Source organism: Cyprinus carpio, chromosome B14 (genome assembly GCF_018340385.1).
Source record: "Cyprinus carpio isolate SPL01 chromosome B14, ASM1834038v1, whole genome shotgun sequence".
Classification (NCBI taxonomy): Eukaryota; Metazoa; Chordata; class Actinopteri; order Cypriniformes; family Cyprinidae; genus Cyprinus; species Cyprinus carpio.
In genome coordinates this window covers 1759303-1776736 of record NC_056610.1, presented here as the reverse complement: position 1 = coordinate 1776736, position 17434 = coordinate 1759303, and the positions used below count along the sequence as shown (strand labels likewise).

The 17434-nt window shown below is 40.2% G+C and overlaps 1 protein-coding gene across 4 annotated transcripts; it reads right to left on the bottom strand.

Moving 5' to 3' along the window:
* Positions 1–2524: 2524 nt before the first annotated feature.
* On the bottom strand, positions 2525–7894 carry LOC122139567 (pheromone receptor transcription factor). Of its 4 annotated transcripts, none has more exons than XM_042737733.1 (3): positions 7342–7894; positions 6439–6594; positions 2525–3645 (listed from the first exon to the last, which is right to left on the bottom strand). In XM_042737733.1, exons 1-3 carry the CDS (start codon positions 7751–7753, stop codon positions 3368–3370), a joined length of 846 nt encoding a protein of 281 aa, XP_042593667.1. In that variant the 5' UTR covers positions 7754–7894; the 3' UTR covers positions 2525–3367. The 4 variants fall into 4 exon arrangements, with proteins under 4 accessions (XP_042593667.1, XP_042593668.1, XP_042593669.1 ...); XM_042737734.1 differs by having other exon boundaries at positions 7357–7893; XM_042737735.1 differs by having other exon boundaries at positions 7366–7893.
* Positions 7895–17434: the final 9540 nt, after the last annotated feature.

Sequence of the window (17434 nt, the reverse complement as noted above, 5' to 3'; positions counted from 1 at the left end):
AATAATTTTAAAGCTGATACTTTGTTTATTAAGAAGTAACAAAGCTTTTTGCGATTATTTGACGACAAGTGCCGTTAATTAACAGAACACAGCATAGACTAAGATCTTGTTAAGAAGAAGCCATATTATTAATGATTATAAACGAGAATTGTTAAAGATATTGCCAATATCCACACAACTGACAGCTTTACCTGTTGTAGTTTGTTCAAGTTGTGCATGAAACAGACACTGCTTTTCCTCACTTTCACTTCACAGGTCTTCGTCATTACGATCTCTCTCGCGGTGCACAACTGAGCTGCGTTTATCAGGCGTGTGTCAGAGATGAGGACTGTTTGAAATGCTTTTTTGTGCTAAAACTTTGATGTGCATCGTCTCAGTTTAATACGTGAACATAGCAAATAATGCGATCCCAAAACAATCAGGAAAAAAGTCATTACATGGAATTTTTTTAAGTTATAACATGTAAATACATAGGCCTAATCTCTGCAAAACTTCACTTGCAATTTAACATTTTTGGTCACAAATGCAACCGTTTTAGTCACAGTTTGGAGCCCTGAAAAGGAAGACCCTATCTAGGATTAACCCACGCAAGGCTGCAGGACCTGACAACATACCTGGCTGTGTACTGAGAGACTGTGCTGCACAGCTGACAGATGTCCTAACAGATATCTTCAACACCTCATCCCTACATGTCTCAAATCCACATCCATCATACCGGTACCAAAGAAATCATGCTCTGCTCTTCACGCTGCTGACCCATGACTGCACTGCCAAGTTCAGCTCCAACCACATCATCAAGTTTGTGGATGACACAACAGTGGTAGGTCTCATCAGCAACAGCGATGAAACACACTACAAATAGGAAGTGGCACAACTGGCTGAATGGTGTGGCACTTACAACCTGCCCCTCAATGTGAGTAAGACAAAGGAGGCTGTGATGAACTTAAAGAGAAACTCCGTTGACCACCTCCCCACTGACCATTGACAGCTCGACTGTGGAGAGAGACAGCAACACTAAATTCCTGGGGGTGCACATCACAGAGGATCTCACCTGGACCACCAACACCATGTCAAAAAAATAAATAAAAAAAAAGTGAGGTGAAGTGACATACTCAGAATTCGTGCTCTGCATTTAACCCATCCAAAGTGCACACACATAGCAGTGAACACACACACACACCGTGAACACACACCCGGAGCAGTGGGCATCATTTATGCTGCGGCACCCGGGAAGCAGTTGGGGATTCAGTGCCTTGCTCAAGGGCACCTCAGTCGTGATATTGCCAGCCCGAGACTCTAATCCACAACCTTAGGTTTAGGAGTCAAACTCTCAAACCACTAGGCCACGACTCCCCCATGAAGGCACAACAGCGAAGTCACTCTCCAAGAAGGCACAACAGCGCCTACACTTTCTCCACCGGCTGAAAAGAGCAAGTCTCCCTCCACCCATCCTCACCACATTCTACAGGGGACCCATTGAGAGCATGCTGACCAGCTGCATCACTGTCTGGTACGGGAACTGTAGTGCAACAGAGCACAAGACCCTCCAGCGGACAGTGAACACAGCTGCTAAGATCATTGGTGCCCCTCTCCCCTCCATCCTGGACATTTTTCTTACACAGTGCTCCAGCAAAGCCAACAGTATCGTGAAGGGGACCCCACCCATTTCTCCCACAGTCTCTTCCAGCTCCTTCCATCAGGAAGACGGTACCGGAGCTTCAGAGCCAGCTCCGCCAGACTGCTCAACAGCTTTTTCCCCCAAGCTGTGAAAGACCTGAACTCAAATCACCACGCCCTCCTCTGAAACCCCACAAAAACCCCCCTACCTCCTGAAACATGGACTATCTCACCTCCTCCACCCCCTCATCCCCCAACCTTACCACATCACAGAAAAAACTGTCTGAAACTTTTTTTGTGCAATTTGAGGTGTGTTACACACAGGTGAGTGAGGATGTACAAACCACCTGTGGTAACACACTCTCCTCTATGCACATTAGACACTCTTCACACACACTGCTGTGTGTACATAATCCCACAAAAGACTCAGTAATATGTGTATGTTTACATGCTCATGCACTACAAATAATCTTGCACTGTTCCCAAGCCAGCTGCTTGACTTACAATGTTTCTTTTTGCACATGTACAGTATTATGTGAAACATTCGTATAGTTAGTATTTTTTTAGTTTGTTTTTAGTTAAACATTTATGTATAGTTTATTTATAGTTAAAATCTGTCAGTAGGTTAGTTGTGTTTAGGTACAGTATTTATATGAAGCATTCATATATTCTGTATTTTTTTAGTTTATGTATAGGTAAACATTTATATAAAGTATATTTATATTCAAAATCTTTCAGTACCACAACTTCCATTGGGGGGTAAAAAAAAAAAAACTCAGTTTACCCAGAATCATGCAGTTCTATTTTGCACACAAACAACTCTTAAAGAGTGCAGTTTTCATGTAGCCTGTTGAATTTTGTTCACGGTATTCTGCTCCAATAAATGGTTTGCAAAAAAGAGACAGGATAAATGTTTGATATCATTATTTAATCACATTGGAATCGAAACAGGTAATAGAAAATAATCAAAGTCAATAAGCAGAATCTGAATCAGAATTGATAAAATTCAAACGATACCCAACCATAATTACATTACGTGTGTACTTAGTAATGCTAACAACACCCTGTTTTGGCAAAAAATGGAAAAGAGAATACTTTTCTCTAAAGTAACAGGATTTTTTTTTTTTTTTTTTTTGTCATGGATGCATATAATCCCCTGAATTATCATCGCTGATATCATTATCACAATAAATATCAGAAATTATTGTGATATATTTTTAAACCCATATCGCCCATCCCTATTATACATGGTTAAAATATGTTTACTATAATGTTGTCAAAAGTACAGACCGCGATACCATTTGCTACAGAATATGGAAATGTATATTTCCCACTAAGATTTGAGGGCTGTTTAGCAGATTCTTAAAACAGCACGTGAACACAATGGCCAATCTGCGCCATTTCAGAATCTGCCCAACATCTTGGCGGGAAATGGACTTTTTAAAACTTTAGTACTGAATGGTATCACGCTCAGTACTTTTGACAACACTAGTTTACAGTAGTTAAAACTCTACAGATACTATAATTGAACAAACAAAAACACAGGTAAATAAAACACACCTTAGTAGCGATATTTTTAATTTGAGCATCAATACTTCAGATATTTGCATCAATATCGATACTTTAGGATTGATACGGCCATCCCTAGTTATCACTACCTTTAACATCTCAGTCCAGGGCTGCTGAATGTGAACTCTGAGAGAGCGTCAGGATGAAGAGTGCATGTGAGGGGTTGAGGTCTATGTGTGATTCAGGATTCAGGACTGCTGCTCTGCAGGGCTGACGTCTGGGGATGGGGACAGGACGGGGGCAGGAGGCTCCTCAAGCCCGCGAACAGCTGGTTGACCAAAGCCTCCATGGATCGGGTGTGTTCTGCCAGCACTTGTGCCACCAGACGCTCCTCTCGGATGTGACTCTGCTCCAGCTGCTGCTCCAGCCAGGCGTTCTGCGTCTGCTGCAGTCTCTCCAGAAAGCCCTGATACTGACTGTGCAGCCCAGCGCAACACGAGCGTCTGCGCTTCAGCACGCCTGAGGACACAGCAGCACACCACATGACTGCCATCAGCTGCACGCTTCATATGATCACTGTACAGCGACAGACAGCACACTGATATCAGTGAAACGTTCACCCATTCACAAATACTGGGGTTGTGATTATCATGTGCATCTCGTCTTATTTTATGTTTATTTTATCATTTGTATGTTTTTTTAATTTTTTTTTAGTAGGGGTGGAATTTTATTCGAAGGTGTTACTGACAAGCTATGCTATATTGCGCTCATTATCGCAGACAAAAGAACACAATATTGTGTAGCATGCCAGTGGCTTTACTGGCTTTACTGACGAGACACACATGATTATCGCATTCGATTATTTGTACAGCCCTAGTTACAACGCAAGGCTATATTCATCTCATTCATAGTTAATAAAAGTGAGATTAGTTGTGAATTTGCCATTGTACTATTTTATGGCTGCATAAGCATTTGTTTAAAGTAAGGGAAAAACCCAAAAACATTTCATTTATTTGTGTTACAACATGGGTACATCAGTCTAAAGATCAAAATAAGTGCTACAGATGTGAGAATGTGTGATTTGTTGCTGCGGAGGTCAATGATCTCGCTCTTTCTCTGGATGCACCGAAATAAAAATTGTTGGCAGAAGACGAACAAAATGAAACACTGGGCCGAATACCGAACACATTTTTTTTGCGCCATGTATTTTGCCAGTTTGTTTCACCATTGCATAAATTAAATACCCACATTTAGCATTTTACAGTTTTGTCTTGCTTTTCAAATAAAAAAATCTGTTCAGTTACCAGACAACAATTTAAAAATATTTACTTAACACTGAACATTTCTTAACATTCTAGCAGACATTATACCAACACAGCACAATTTCACTTAAAATTAAGAAGTTACTTAAATATTTGTGTTTTTGGTCATTTTTGAGACCCCTTCTTGAAACAGGCATGTATTTTTTTACTGTACAAATAAATGCAGCCTTGCTTCAGATTCCACAGATACAAGTGTATTACAGATTTGAACACTCTGTGTGAATATTATAATAAGTGTATTAATACAGCTGTTGTAATTATTATCATCATTATTATGGTCCTACTTTGTTATTTTACAGAACAACAGTAAAAATAATACTAACGTTTAAGAATGTTGATAAAGCTTTTATTTTGGCAGAAACCCACAGGAAGACCTCAGTGCTTCTTTTTGTTGACAACAGCAGATTTATAAATGACTCTCATTAAGAATTTGGGAAGATGTTTGTTGCACGTATCACATCGTCACATCCATGCGTAGTAGGCACGGGCCGATTACCGGTTTCAAGGTATACCGCGATTTCAAAATATTAGTGGTTCTGAAACCGTGACGTTTTCAAACCGCGGTATACCTTGAAACCGGTAATCGGCCCGTGCCTATTCACAGCCAATACAGCAGAATCTTCTCCAGATTTTGATCAAATGTATTAGACAAAAGAAAAAACTGTCAACGCTTTAAAGACCTTAGAGTAATTTTTCAAGATATTAAAAATGTTTTGCAGCAGTATGTTGTATGTGCGTGTGAGTCGCCGAGCTGATTCAAAACTGTAAAGCTATTGCAAAATAAAGAAAAAGTCTTTCTGCCGTCTCGGTTTCTTCTGTGAACTCATTACATGATCCAAACTCAGCACTATTTTTTCTTTCGTTTTGGTCATCTGTTAATGATAAGTGAAATATATTTTGTGTATAGGCCTGTATATTCCCTTTTATTTAGCCTAGTTCAATTCTGTTTTCTCCGTTCACAGAAGCGCCGCAGGTGCGTGATGTGAATCCGTGTTCTACACGATCCTGCCATTTCTGCTGGTTTCAAACACACAAAAAGCTGCATTACCGTCCATCCATCTTCACTTAAATGTAGGCCTAATGTTTGGTGGTTCGTGACATCCTCAGATAAACTCTGACGCCGGGACACTGTCATTGTGACTGACCTGTGATGAAGTACAGCTGAGGGGCGTTTCACTCGTTAGATGCGACAGCGTCACATTTGCATATGGCTGTACTATGCTGTCTGACAAACTATATTTTGTACAGATTTTATTTTGTTTTGGCAAGTTTTTAATTATTTTGCCCAGAGAAAAACGTTGGATTATGCAACAGACATTCAACTCATGTGTCACTGCATCAGTGTCTCATCAATGGATGCTCTGCAGTGAATGGGTGCCGTCAGAATGAGAGTCCAAACAGCTGATAAAAACATCACAATAATCCACAAGTAATCCACAGCACTCCAGTCCATCAGTGAACATCTGGAGAAGAAGAAAAAGATGAAACACATCCAGCATTAAGATGTTTTTTAACTCAAATACATAGAGTCTATAATCCATAATAACACTTCCTCCAGTGAAAAAGTGTTCTGGTGTGAATCAGGAGAGAAATCTGCACAGATCAAGCAGCGTTCAAACAGCTCTAAACAAATATGTGTCTGGATTTTGATGTGAGAGACAACAGGAGATGCACTTTTTCACTGGAGGAAGTGTTATTATGGATTATAGACTCTATGTATTTTAGATAAATACATCTTAATGCTGGATGTGTTTCATCTTTTGTCTTCTCCAGATGTTAACTGATGGACTGGAGTGCTGTGGATTACTTGTGGATTATTGTGATGTTTTTATCAGCTGTTTGGACTCTCATTCTGACGGCACCCATTCACTGCAGAGCATCCATTGATGAGACACTGATGCAGTGACACATTTCTCCAGATCTAAAGACACACTTCTCCTGATCAGGGATGTGCTGAGGGCTGGTGTGGGATGCGGAGCGTGTGTCAGACCTGGAGCGGCGCTCGGCTGCGTGGAGCTGGAGGTGGAGGTCTCTGTGGACGCGCTGGAGCTCTCTTGTGACGCTTGTGTGAGGATCAGGGGCTCGTTCTCCATCTTCACTGACTGGATTTCCTGGATTCCACCTTCCACATCATCCTCTACATTATCTGTAACAGACAAACACACGAGAAGCTTTTAACCACACACTGCTTCTTCTGTGCTGCACTTCACTGATACGATTGCACTGCATTATTCTATGTTCTACATTAGTCTAGTTTAAAAATTAAGATCAAAAATTATTTAAATTGGTTTTATATGTATGTTTACTTATTTCTGCATTAGACTACATATATACCAATGAATAAGTAGATAAAAAGTTGTGTCTGAATCAGTTTTGAACACTTTAAGATTTTTTTTTGTTTAACAGGAACTATAAGACAGCTGTGTGTCAGTTTCTGATCGTAATATCCAGAGTCGGGAAGGTAACTCTGGAAATGTAACAGGTTACGGATTACAAGTTACTCTATTTAAAATGTATCAAGTAGTGTAACTATTTCAGTTACTTTATTAATGTAACTGATTACTTTTGATTACTTTTCTAAATTTCTAACAAATGTTTTCAACAGTTTTAAACATTTCTTCACTTAATAAGATTATTAAAAAAATAATAATCATCATTTTAAAGCACGGCCATCTCATATTTTTATTTCGAGACCGTTCTGAGGGTTATTACAGATTTAAAATCATAACAAGACATAGTTTAATAACTATGATACTGTTTTTGAAATCAAATATTTATTATAATATAATAATAATAATAATTTATTATTTATTTATTTAATATTCCTCCTGTTTCTCACCCTCACCCTCCTCCTCTTCCTCCTCACCCTCACCTTCCTCCTCTTCACCCTCACCTTCCTCCTCCTCACCCTCCTCACCCTCCTCCTCCTCCTCCTCCTCTTCATCATCTCTGCTGTCGCGAGCGGATCCGTCTCTGTGGTCGCTGCGGGGGCTCGTGACGAGCACCAGAGGCCTGTGTCCGAAGATCTCCTCCATCGTGTCGAAGTGCTTGAAGCTGGAGCTGCTGCTCTGCCTCTTGGCTTTGTAGTAGATGGCCTTGAGCGTCTTCCAGCGGTGCTTGACCTGGTCGCAGGAGCGCGCGAAGCCGGCCTCCCGGTGCCGCGCGCACACCTTCCGGAAGATCAGGCTGTTGCGGTGCTTCCGTCCGTCGGTGTAGCGGTCGATGTTCATCTGCTTCAGCGTCTGCAGCAGCAGATCCGTCTCCTCCTCGCTCCAGAAGTGCCTGCTCTTTCGACTGCGTGACATCTCCGTCTGGATCCCGCAGATACAAGAGAATGCTGCGTTAGAGTTGTGAGGAATTCAGAATAAGAAACTCAATTCAGAATAACGCCATTTGTTCGATTCGGATTTCAGGAAAGGATGGGACGGAAAGTTGGCTGCGAGGCTGCGCGCTTCAGCCAATCACAGAGCTGCGTCCCGCCCCCTGGCTGCTGACACCCCCGCTCTGATTGGTCGTGCGCTGTTGGGTCGCAGTGTCATAGGTCAGGGAGGCTGTCAGTCAATGCTAGGCCCCGCCCCTCCAATGGCAATCGGATCACAGCGCTCACGTGACGCGTCTATAATCCGACACACAATGTTGTTCAAGCATTGATAAGAATAAACAAGAGAGGGGAAAATGCTCATAACTGTTATGTTTAATAGCATAATAAACCTGTTATGAGAAGGAAGTGATAGAATAGAATAGGTAAGTGTTATAAAATGAACCATGGTTTTATTATAGTAAAAGTGTAGTAACCATGTTTTTATTTATTACTATTTGTATAACCATAGTTTTAATACAAAAACCAAGGCTAAACTATGGTTATTGTAGCATAATCATGGTTAATTTATGGGTTCCATAGTTTAACTACAGTAACCATGTTGTTGTTGTTTTTGGTTTTATTTGTAGTAAAACCATGGTTATTTTTTGTAAGGGATAGGATTAATTGGTCAGGTGCTCTTGGTGATCTTTCTGTGCACATCTACAAATAAATATTGTAATATGTGTCCCTGCAGCACAGAAGCAGTCATAAGTAGCACAGGTATATTTGTAGCAATAGACAACAATACATTGTATGGATCACAATTATGCATTTCTCTTTTATGCCAAAAATCATTAGGATATTAAAAGTAATGCATAACCATATTGCGTTTTTCCCTAAAAAGTAACTTATGTTACTTAGTAACTTTTTATTGAAAGTAATGCGTTACTGACTGTCTGAGTTTGATTATTGTGAATGTGGATGTGAATATTAGTGTTGGAACATTGTCAGTGTGGTTGTACATATTAGTATGAGTGAGTTATTCATGGATGCGTATGTGACGATGACCGCGGTTTACAGGTGTCCGAGTGGACAGGTGAGCACTGAAACCATCGGGAAACAGCACCAGTGCTTCACAGAATCCTTCACTGGAAACCTCAGCCAAAAGAAGAAACATTCAGGGCAACACAGACAGCCACAGAGATTCAAAACTCTGTACCAACTCGTTTTTTGGCATGAACTGCTCATCCAGTGAAGCACTGTGAATGATGTAACACTTTAGGTTAGATGAATTAATACGCATCATGGACTATCAAAGAACATAACATAACAGAATTTATTCATGTAGCACTCTTCATTCATAAAATTCAACTCTTAAGTGCTTCACAAGCAAAAAAATAAATACAAAAATACAATATCAATATGAAATAATCAAAGCACAAAATGATTCAACAAGTAATCAAATATAAACAAATTTAGAAAAAAGAAAGAATGCAAATGCAGAATTACACGCACAGTTATACTCATAAGCACACTAAAAAGAAAAGTCTTAACTCACCTTTTAAAAATATGAATACTAGTGGACTCTCTCACTTCTTTTGGTAGACTTTTCCAGATTTTTGGAGCATAATGGCTAACAGAGGTTCAGATCAATTCAGATTTACTGTGTAGTGTGCCAAAAGCTCAGCGCTAGAGGAGCGTAACATTCTGTTAGGAATATATTTAGACAAACAGTCAGAAATGTTAGATGGTGCCAGATTATGCAATGTTTTATAGACTAATAAAAGATTCTTAAAATCAATCCTTTGATGAGCTGGTAACCATGTAATTCGAGTAAAACCGGTGTAATATGTTCTCGCTTCTTTAAATTCATTAATACTCTGAATGCTGCATTTTTTATATCAAATGTAATTTAATGATAGAAATTTTTGATAAGCCAGTATACACAGCATTACAGTAATCAAGTCGAGAGAAGATACATGCATGGATTCGTTTCTTAGCATTATTCAAAGATAAAAAAGGAAGAATAATGGTAGTGTTTCTCAGGTGATAGAAACAAGTTTTTGTTACTTGATGAAACTCAAATCACAATCCAAAATAACACACAGGGTTTTTTTCTTTCTTAGATTGTAATGTTAAGGAACCCAGACCAGCTTTTATCCTCTTTCTCTCATGTTTATTGATTCAGCTTATATTTTCTGTTTTTTATTTTTTGAGTTTTGCTTATTTTGTATTAATCTATTTTACAATACTAGAAGTAAGGTTTTAAGACCTTTCTATTTTCTCAACCTTCTACTCCTATATATAATTGAATGTCATTAGCATAAAGATCATAATTTATGTTGAATTTCTGAATGAAGCTGCCTAGAGGAAGCATATATAATTAAAATAAAACTGGGCCAAGAATTGATCCTTGTGGAACACCATATACTATGTCATAGTTTGTTGATGTACAAATCCATATGTTCACCAAAAAAGTTCCTTTCTGTAATATATATTTCAAATCCATTTAAAACATTACCAGAGAGACATGCAATGATCAACCGTGTCAAATGCTGCACTTAGATTTAAAAGGATTAAAACTGATGCATTACTTGTCTATTTAATCTCAGATCATTTATTAGCTTTAATAAGGCTGTTTCAGTATTATGACCTTGTCTGAAACCTGACTGATATTTCTCCTGAACACTATTTTCACCCAAAATGAAGGCTATATTTTACCTTTATTTATTAATGTTCAACATAAACATTTAAATGGAATAAAAAATGGATGCTCTGCAGTGAATGGGTGCCGTCAGAATGAGAGTCCAAACAGCTGATAAAAACACTCCAGTCCATCAGTTAACATCTGGAGAAGACAAAAGATGAAACACATCCAGCATTAAGATGTTTTTAACTCAAATACATAGAGTTCTTAATCCATAATAACACTTCCTCCAGTGAAAAAGTGCAAGCTACTGTATCATATTTGATGTGAATTTGTGAGGCCTAAATGATAAAACTCTGCTGTTAAAGCTGTTTCACACTCAGTCGTCTGATCGATAGTTTAGAGTGTTTTATCCAGTAAAAGCTCTCCAGATGAACTCTTTCTGGACTGAAGCAGCTCAGCTTTACTTGATTCTCCATCAATCATGTTTTAGAGTCTCAAATCTGATCCTCAGGATCTTTTGAGGAGCGTTTGTTTCCAGAAGCTTTACTTTCACTGTTCCTCAGCGGAGGAATGATCTTCACAAGCCTCCAGAACATCTCACATCTTCTGAGGAGCCTTTATTTCTTCATCTCTCAATCACTGCATTATATGTTTGGATCATTTACATCTCAACTTACTGAAACATATTATTGGAGATTTAGGGCGATGACTGATCTTTACAAAAGGGTCTGGCTGCAGGCTTGCACTTGCACTCTCAGACTTGCACTTCCGCTTTATTTTTTATTTTTTTCCACTTTATTTTTTATTTTGTTGAATTTTTTATTACTTTTTGTTTGAATTTCCCAACATTTTATAACAGTAGCCAGGTGGCGAAGACAAGAAAAAAGAAACTAAATTACAATGTCACTTGCAATCGACACAAATCATGCGTGTTGCCAATGGAGACAAGACGCTGTGGTGGTGATTAAACGATTAAAACTAATTTAGTACTATAACATACAGGGTCCTGCAAGAAAAAGACAAGACCGGCAAATCCGTGGCCAGAACAAAAGTGTATTTTCTTTTTATCAAAGTCTCTCGGTAAGCATTTTCCTCCCGTAGAAAAACATAAACACTTAACATGGCTTAATGTATTTAGATGCTATTAAAATATCAAATTAAATATACAGTTTATTAATATAATGAATATGTATATAGTATTTCCTCACATACCGCAAAATGTGGCACAATGGACTAAGATGATAAAGGCCAAACTCAATATGCTTCTCTACATTATTAAAATACATAACTAATATGTACCGGCAAGCAGGTGAGCCCAGAATAAACGCAACACGCATAGTTTCGCGTTAAGCATTTTTTCATATAGAATAAACTGTCTACGACTCGTTTATATCACTGTCTTTGTCCATTAAGCTAGTATGTGTTTTATTTATAATGATTTTCTATAGGAGGAAAACGTTCAATGTACAGTTTAACGCACTGCGTTCTGTACTCGTCTGCTTGCCTTTTAAAATCACTTAATGGATTTCATAATGCACGTTCATATTTGCTGGTCTGATACGTTGAGTCAACTTAATGTATCTTAATACATTACACCATATTAAGTGTTTGTTTTTTCTACAGGAAGAAAATGCTTAACAAAAGACTTTGTGCATTGCGTTCATATTCTGCTGTTCTGTGGCCATGGATTTGCCGATCTTGTCTTTTTCTTGCAGGACCCTGTATGTTATAGTCGTAGGCCTACTAATTTAGTTTTAATCGTTTAATCACCACCACAGCGTCTTGTCTCCATTGGCAACATGCACGATTTGTGTTGATTGCAAGTGACGTCACAGGTAGCGGAGAGTGCAAGTGGAGATTGCAAGTGACATTGTAATTTAGTTTCTTTTTTCTTGTCTTCACCACCTGGCTACTGTTATAAAATGTTGAGAGATTCAAACAAAAAGTTATCAATAAATAGAACAAAATAAAAAAAATAAAGACTGCAAGTGACGTCACTAGCGGAAGTGTCTGAGAGTGCAAGTCTGAGAGTGCAAGTGCAAGTCTGCAGCCAGACCCTTCTCGATATTTAACTCATTTGCTGTCCTATTCTGAACTTCCACTGCTAAAGCTGCAGGCGGCGACAGAGGAAAGTAGAGAAAAAGCGAGAAAGCACAAACCAACACTTCTGTGAGCGTCACAAGCTGAAACAGCTGCTTCACCGAGCCGCCTGATGAGCAGACCCTTTACGGAAGAGCGCTGGCATATAGAGTGCATCAGGAAAGTGTTCACAGCGCTTCACTTTTTCCACATTTTAGCCGTGTCCCAAAGTGAAGTGCGCGGACTCCGAAGTGCTCGAGACGCTCCTAACTGCGCCAGCAGGTGTTCCCGATTAGCGCTCTGTCGCGTAGCAACGGCGCGAGAGAGCTGAGGTGGAGAACTGCTTATTTCTGTTTTTAGGTTTTATATCACAGTTCAAATGCTGACTGATATCTTATAAAGGTGCGATTTTATATAGTTTATTGTCTTGACCATGGTGATTATATGTAGACAGGTTTGCAAAAATAAAACTGTGAATTAATAGAGAGAGAGAGAGCATTGTACAGCTCGATGTTCAGTGACAGCTGAACAGTGCTCTGCTTGACCAGTCCGAGTGCTTCAGATGCAGCCTTTGATATAGTTAGCAACATTTTGTTAATATTCTGACAAAATATTGATACTTTCATTTTCAAAATAATTAACCTACCCAACAGTATATTTAGTAAATGTAATAACCATGAACATATTCAGAAGTAAAATGCAACATACACATCAGTGCAGCAGTAATATTAATGCAAAACCATCCTGACAAATTATTTTTTCAGAACAATACATACCTTTACTTTTACTCTCAATACCTTAAATATATTAGAGTATGCAAGATAATACTTTTACTTAAAGGATAGTTCAGAATCCTGAACAAATCCTGCAAAATTCTGTAATCATTTATTCACCCTGAAGTTGTTCCAGGTTTGGAATTTTCACTTTTGGGTGAACTATCCCTTTAGTTAAGGTTTTAAATATGACTTGTAGTTTTTCCCCAATGTGGTATTAGTCACTAAAAGTAGTTTACTAAAGTATCTCAAAATTTCTTCTACTAATTACTTTGTAATTGCTCTAAACAGTTTCTCTTTTCCTTCTTTCCCTAAATCAGACCAGACCCCTGTACAGTAGTACTTCTCTTTTATTTACACATGTGAATATGCAAAACAAAAATACAAAATGTACAGAAAGTACTCAGGCTCATTTACAAATAAATTACACTATAAAAATGAATAATTTATACAACTTATTCATTTCATTTTGAACTTACATCACAAAAATAAACTACAGAAATTAGGTTGTTTCATTGACAATGTGACATTTAAAAAAAAGATATTGAAAAATTGTAATGTAACCATTTTTTCCACTGCTTTCTCTTGCCTAATAGACAATGGCTAATAAATAATGTATTTGTTAAGAAGAGAAAACAGTCCCTCCATACTCTCCCATGCTCTCCTCTCCTCTGTCTCTCTCTCTGGAGTTTGATATCCTCCTTGAGCAGCTCCACCAGCTTCCACTCACTCCCTCACCTGTCCCAGGACACTCACTCCCTCACCTGTCCCAGGACACTCACTCCCTCACCTGTCCCAGGACACTTAGCAAATGAACCATGCCTGTTTACAACAACAGCACAATGAATTTCAGCAAAAACATGTCTATTAACTTTTTGTTAAATATTGCCTCAGACGTGCAATCTGAGGTCCCAAGATGGTGGCACGTCCACACGCAGCAGCTTCTTTCTCCCGTCAGAAAGGTGTTTTTTTTTTATCCTGTGAGTCGCAGTGTTTTTGTACATCTTCATCGCCTCTACCTGTCTTTAAGCGCACATACAGTTGTGAGTTTCTGCTTGATGTCAACAAAACCACTTTTTTATAGTTAAACTCCACGCACACGGAACAGCTGCAGGACTTTGGTCTGCTCCGGAGGCCTACACCATCACCGACCCTCACTACTGCATCTCGCCCACAGCGGAGGCGCCACAAGCGGCGTGAGAGGAAGCAGAAGAGGGGTAAGCATGGAGGTATCCGGGCATAAAGTGTATTGATGATTTAACAGTCACAAAGACCATCACTGTCCGGGCCAACCAGAAGCCGTGGATGACAGGGGAGATCTACAGACTCCTGAAGACGCGGAACGCTGCATTCAGAGCTGGAGATGAGGTGGGCCTGAGGACAGCTAGGGCCAACCTATCCCACGGCATCAGACAGGCAAAGAGACAGTACTCCAGGAGGATAACCCATCGATTCAGTGACAGCAGAGACACTCAGAGCCTGTGGCATGGGATACAGACCATTACAGAATACAAGCCCCCACCGCGGACCTGTGACAGCACCATCTCCCTGCTGAACGAGCTGAACGCCTTCTTCACTTGCTTTGAAGAACAAAACAGCACCACTGCACAGAAGAATCCACCTCCTCCTGGCGACCAGGTGATGATGCTGTCCCCGGACAGCATGAGGAGATCCCTTAGCAGGATCAACGCACGCAAAGCTCCGGGTCCTTACAACATTCCTGGGCGTGTACTGAGAGACTGTGCAGCAGAACTCACTGATGTCTTCACAGACATTTTCAACACTTCGCTTAGTCAGGCTGTTGTTCCCACATGCTTCAAAGCTACCACCATCATTCCAGTCCCGAAAAAGCCATCTCCATCCTGCTTCAGTGACTACTGTCCAGTTGCACTTACCCCTATTCTCATAAAGTGCTTTGAATGGCTAGTCATGCACCACATCAAGTCTGCCCCCACCCCCCCGGACCCCTTCCAGTTTGCATATCGGATGGCTGTTGGACATCTCAGGCAGTACGGGTCAGCAGCAACACATCCAGCACCATCACACTGAACAATGGGGCCCCCCAAGGATGTGTGCTGAGCCCCCTCCTCTTCACTCTGCTGACCTACGACTGCACACCGTCACACAACTCCAACCTCTTTATTAAGTTTGCGGATGACACGACTCTGGTGGGTCTCATTAGCAACAGAGATGAGACAAACTACAGAAGCGAGGTGAGCCGCCTGGCCGGGTGGTGCAGTGACAACAGTCTTTCTCTGAACGTGGAGAAGACGAAGGAAATTGTTGTTGACTTCAGGAGAGTGGAGACTCAGCATGCTCCTCTGACCATCAACGGTGCGTCTTTGGAGAGAGTGAGCAGCACCAAGTTCCTGGGTGTGCACATCACAGAGGACCTCTCCTGGACTGAAAACACTGCAGCACTGGCCAAGAAAGCACAGCAGCGTCTCTACTTCCTCTGCAAATTGAGAAGAGCCAGAGCCCCGGCCGCCATTATGTGCACCTTCTACAGAGGCACCATCGAGAGCATCCTGACTAGCTGCATTACTGTGTGGTATGACGCCTGCAACGCGTCCTGCCAGAAGACCCTTCAACGCATAGTGAGAGCAGCTGAGAAGATCGTTGGTGTCTCCCACCCCTCCCTCCTGGACATTTATGGATCCATCTCACCTGTAAAGCCTTCTGCATCGCAGGTGATCTCACCCACCCATCACACAGCTTCTTCAGTCTGCTGCCATCAGGGAGGAGACTGCAAAGTCTCCTGGCCAGGACCAGCAGACTGAAGGACAGCTTCATTCATAAGCCTGTCAGGAAGCTGAACTCCCTCTCGACCTTGCCCCCACTCCCCTTTTCCCCCCCATGCACCACTGAACTCTGAACCTCAGTCCACCCCCCCCCCCACCAGCTCCCACTAACACACTGTGAACTGCATCAGACACTTTGTACAGCATTGGTCTGCTCACTACCTCACTCAGCAGTTAACTGATCTCATTCAACTACCTCTTCTGTCAGTTTAAATAAAGAACTGCTCTCTGAGATTTTTGACACTTTAATCAGACTGAATAAGCTCTTTGTACTACAATCATTATATCTGCACTGTTTGTTTACTTCACTGGTTTGCACTATATCTGCCATGTGCCTTGTGCTGCTTTACTTATCTTTCTTTTTATATGACCTATTTGTATATTTGTATAGTTGTACTTTATATTTTATCTGTATTTTACACTTTTGCTAGGCATTTGAGTAAATGAAAACACAATACTTACATTTCAATGTGAATTCCCTAATGAATTCATTCTTCTAATAAAAACCAGTATATCTGAAGCACAACAAGACAACAGTTTATTTGTGTATTTGTGCACTTTCATTCAGATTATTATTTCTTATAATGATGTTTTGTACACCCCTCTTGTAGTGTTTTTCTTTGCAGAACAAGCTCTGAACTGTGTAGAATCTCTTCCTCAGTAAATGCACAGCAGATCTGTAGTATCGAGCTGATCATTGAATAGAGTTTATAAAAAAATATGATAAGAGTTTGAATAAAACGACTGGTATCTTTCATGATTCATAACCCTGAGCTTTTATTTCTGCAAATCAAGTGTCAAGTCAAGTCACCTTTTTTTATATAGCACTTTTAATGGGATACTCCACCCCACTTACCCCCATGTTGTTCCAAACCCTTAAAAGCTTCCTTCATCTTCGGAAATTTAAGATATTTTGGATGAAAACCTGGAGGCTTGAGACTGTCCCATAGACTGCCAAATAAATAACAGTGTCAAGGTCCATAAAAGGTATGAAAGTTGTGGTCAGAATACTCCATCTGCCATCAGACGTGCAATCTGGGTTATATGAAGCAACAGGAAAAGTTTTGTAAGCGAAGAAAACAAAAATAATGACTTTATTCAATAATTCCTTTGTCAACAGTCTCCTCTGTGTCTCTCCATATCACCGTATGCTGCGTATGCTCTTCTGCGTAATCCACGCCACAAGGATGCACTGTTTCTATGTGTATTTAGCTTTGATTTGAAATTAACCAGTGCATCCTTGTTGTGCGGATTATACAGAAGAGCATACACAGCATATAACCCAGATAGCACATCTGATGGCAGATGGTGTGGCGCATGCGCGAGCGGCGACACGGTCTCTTTGCGCGTCCTTAGCTGTGTTTGTTTGTTTTTATTAATTG

Bases quoted from the DNA above. Each gene is read 5' to 3' on its own strand.
- LOC122139567 (XM_042737733.1), bottom strand. From the start codon at position 7,753: ATGTCACGCAGTCGAAAGAGCAGGCACTTCTGGAGCGAGGAGGAGACG. The intron at 6,595-7,341 runs GTGAGGGTGAAG...TGTCTGTTACAG, and splicing joins GGAGGGTGAGGAGGAGGAAG to ATAATGTAGAGGATGATGTG. The intron at 3,646-6,438 runs GTCTGACACACG...CTGTGTCCTCAG, and splicing joins GCAGCCGAGCGCCGCTCCAG to GCGTGCTGAAGCGCAGACGC.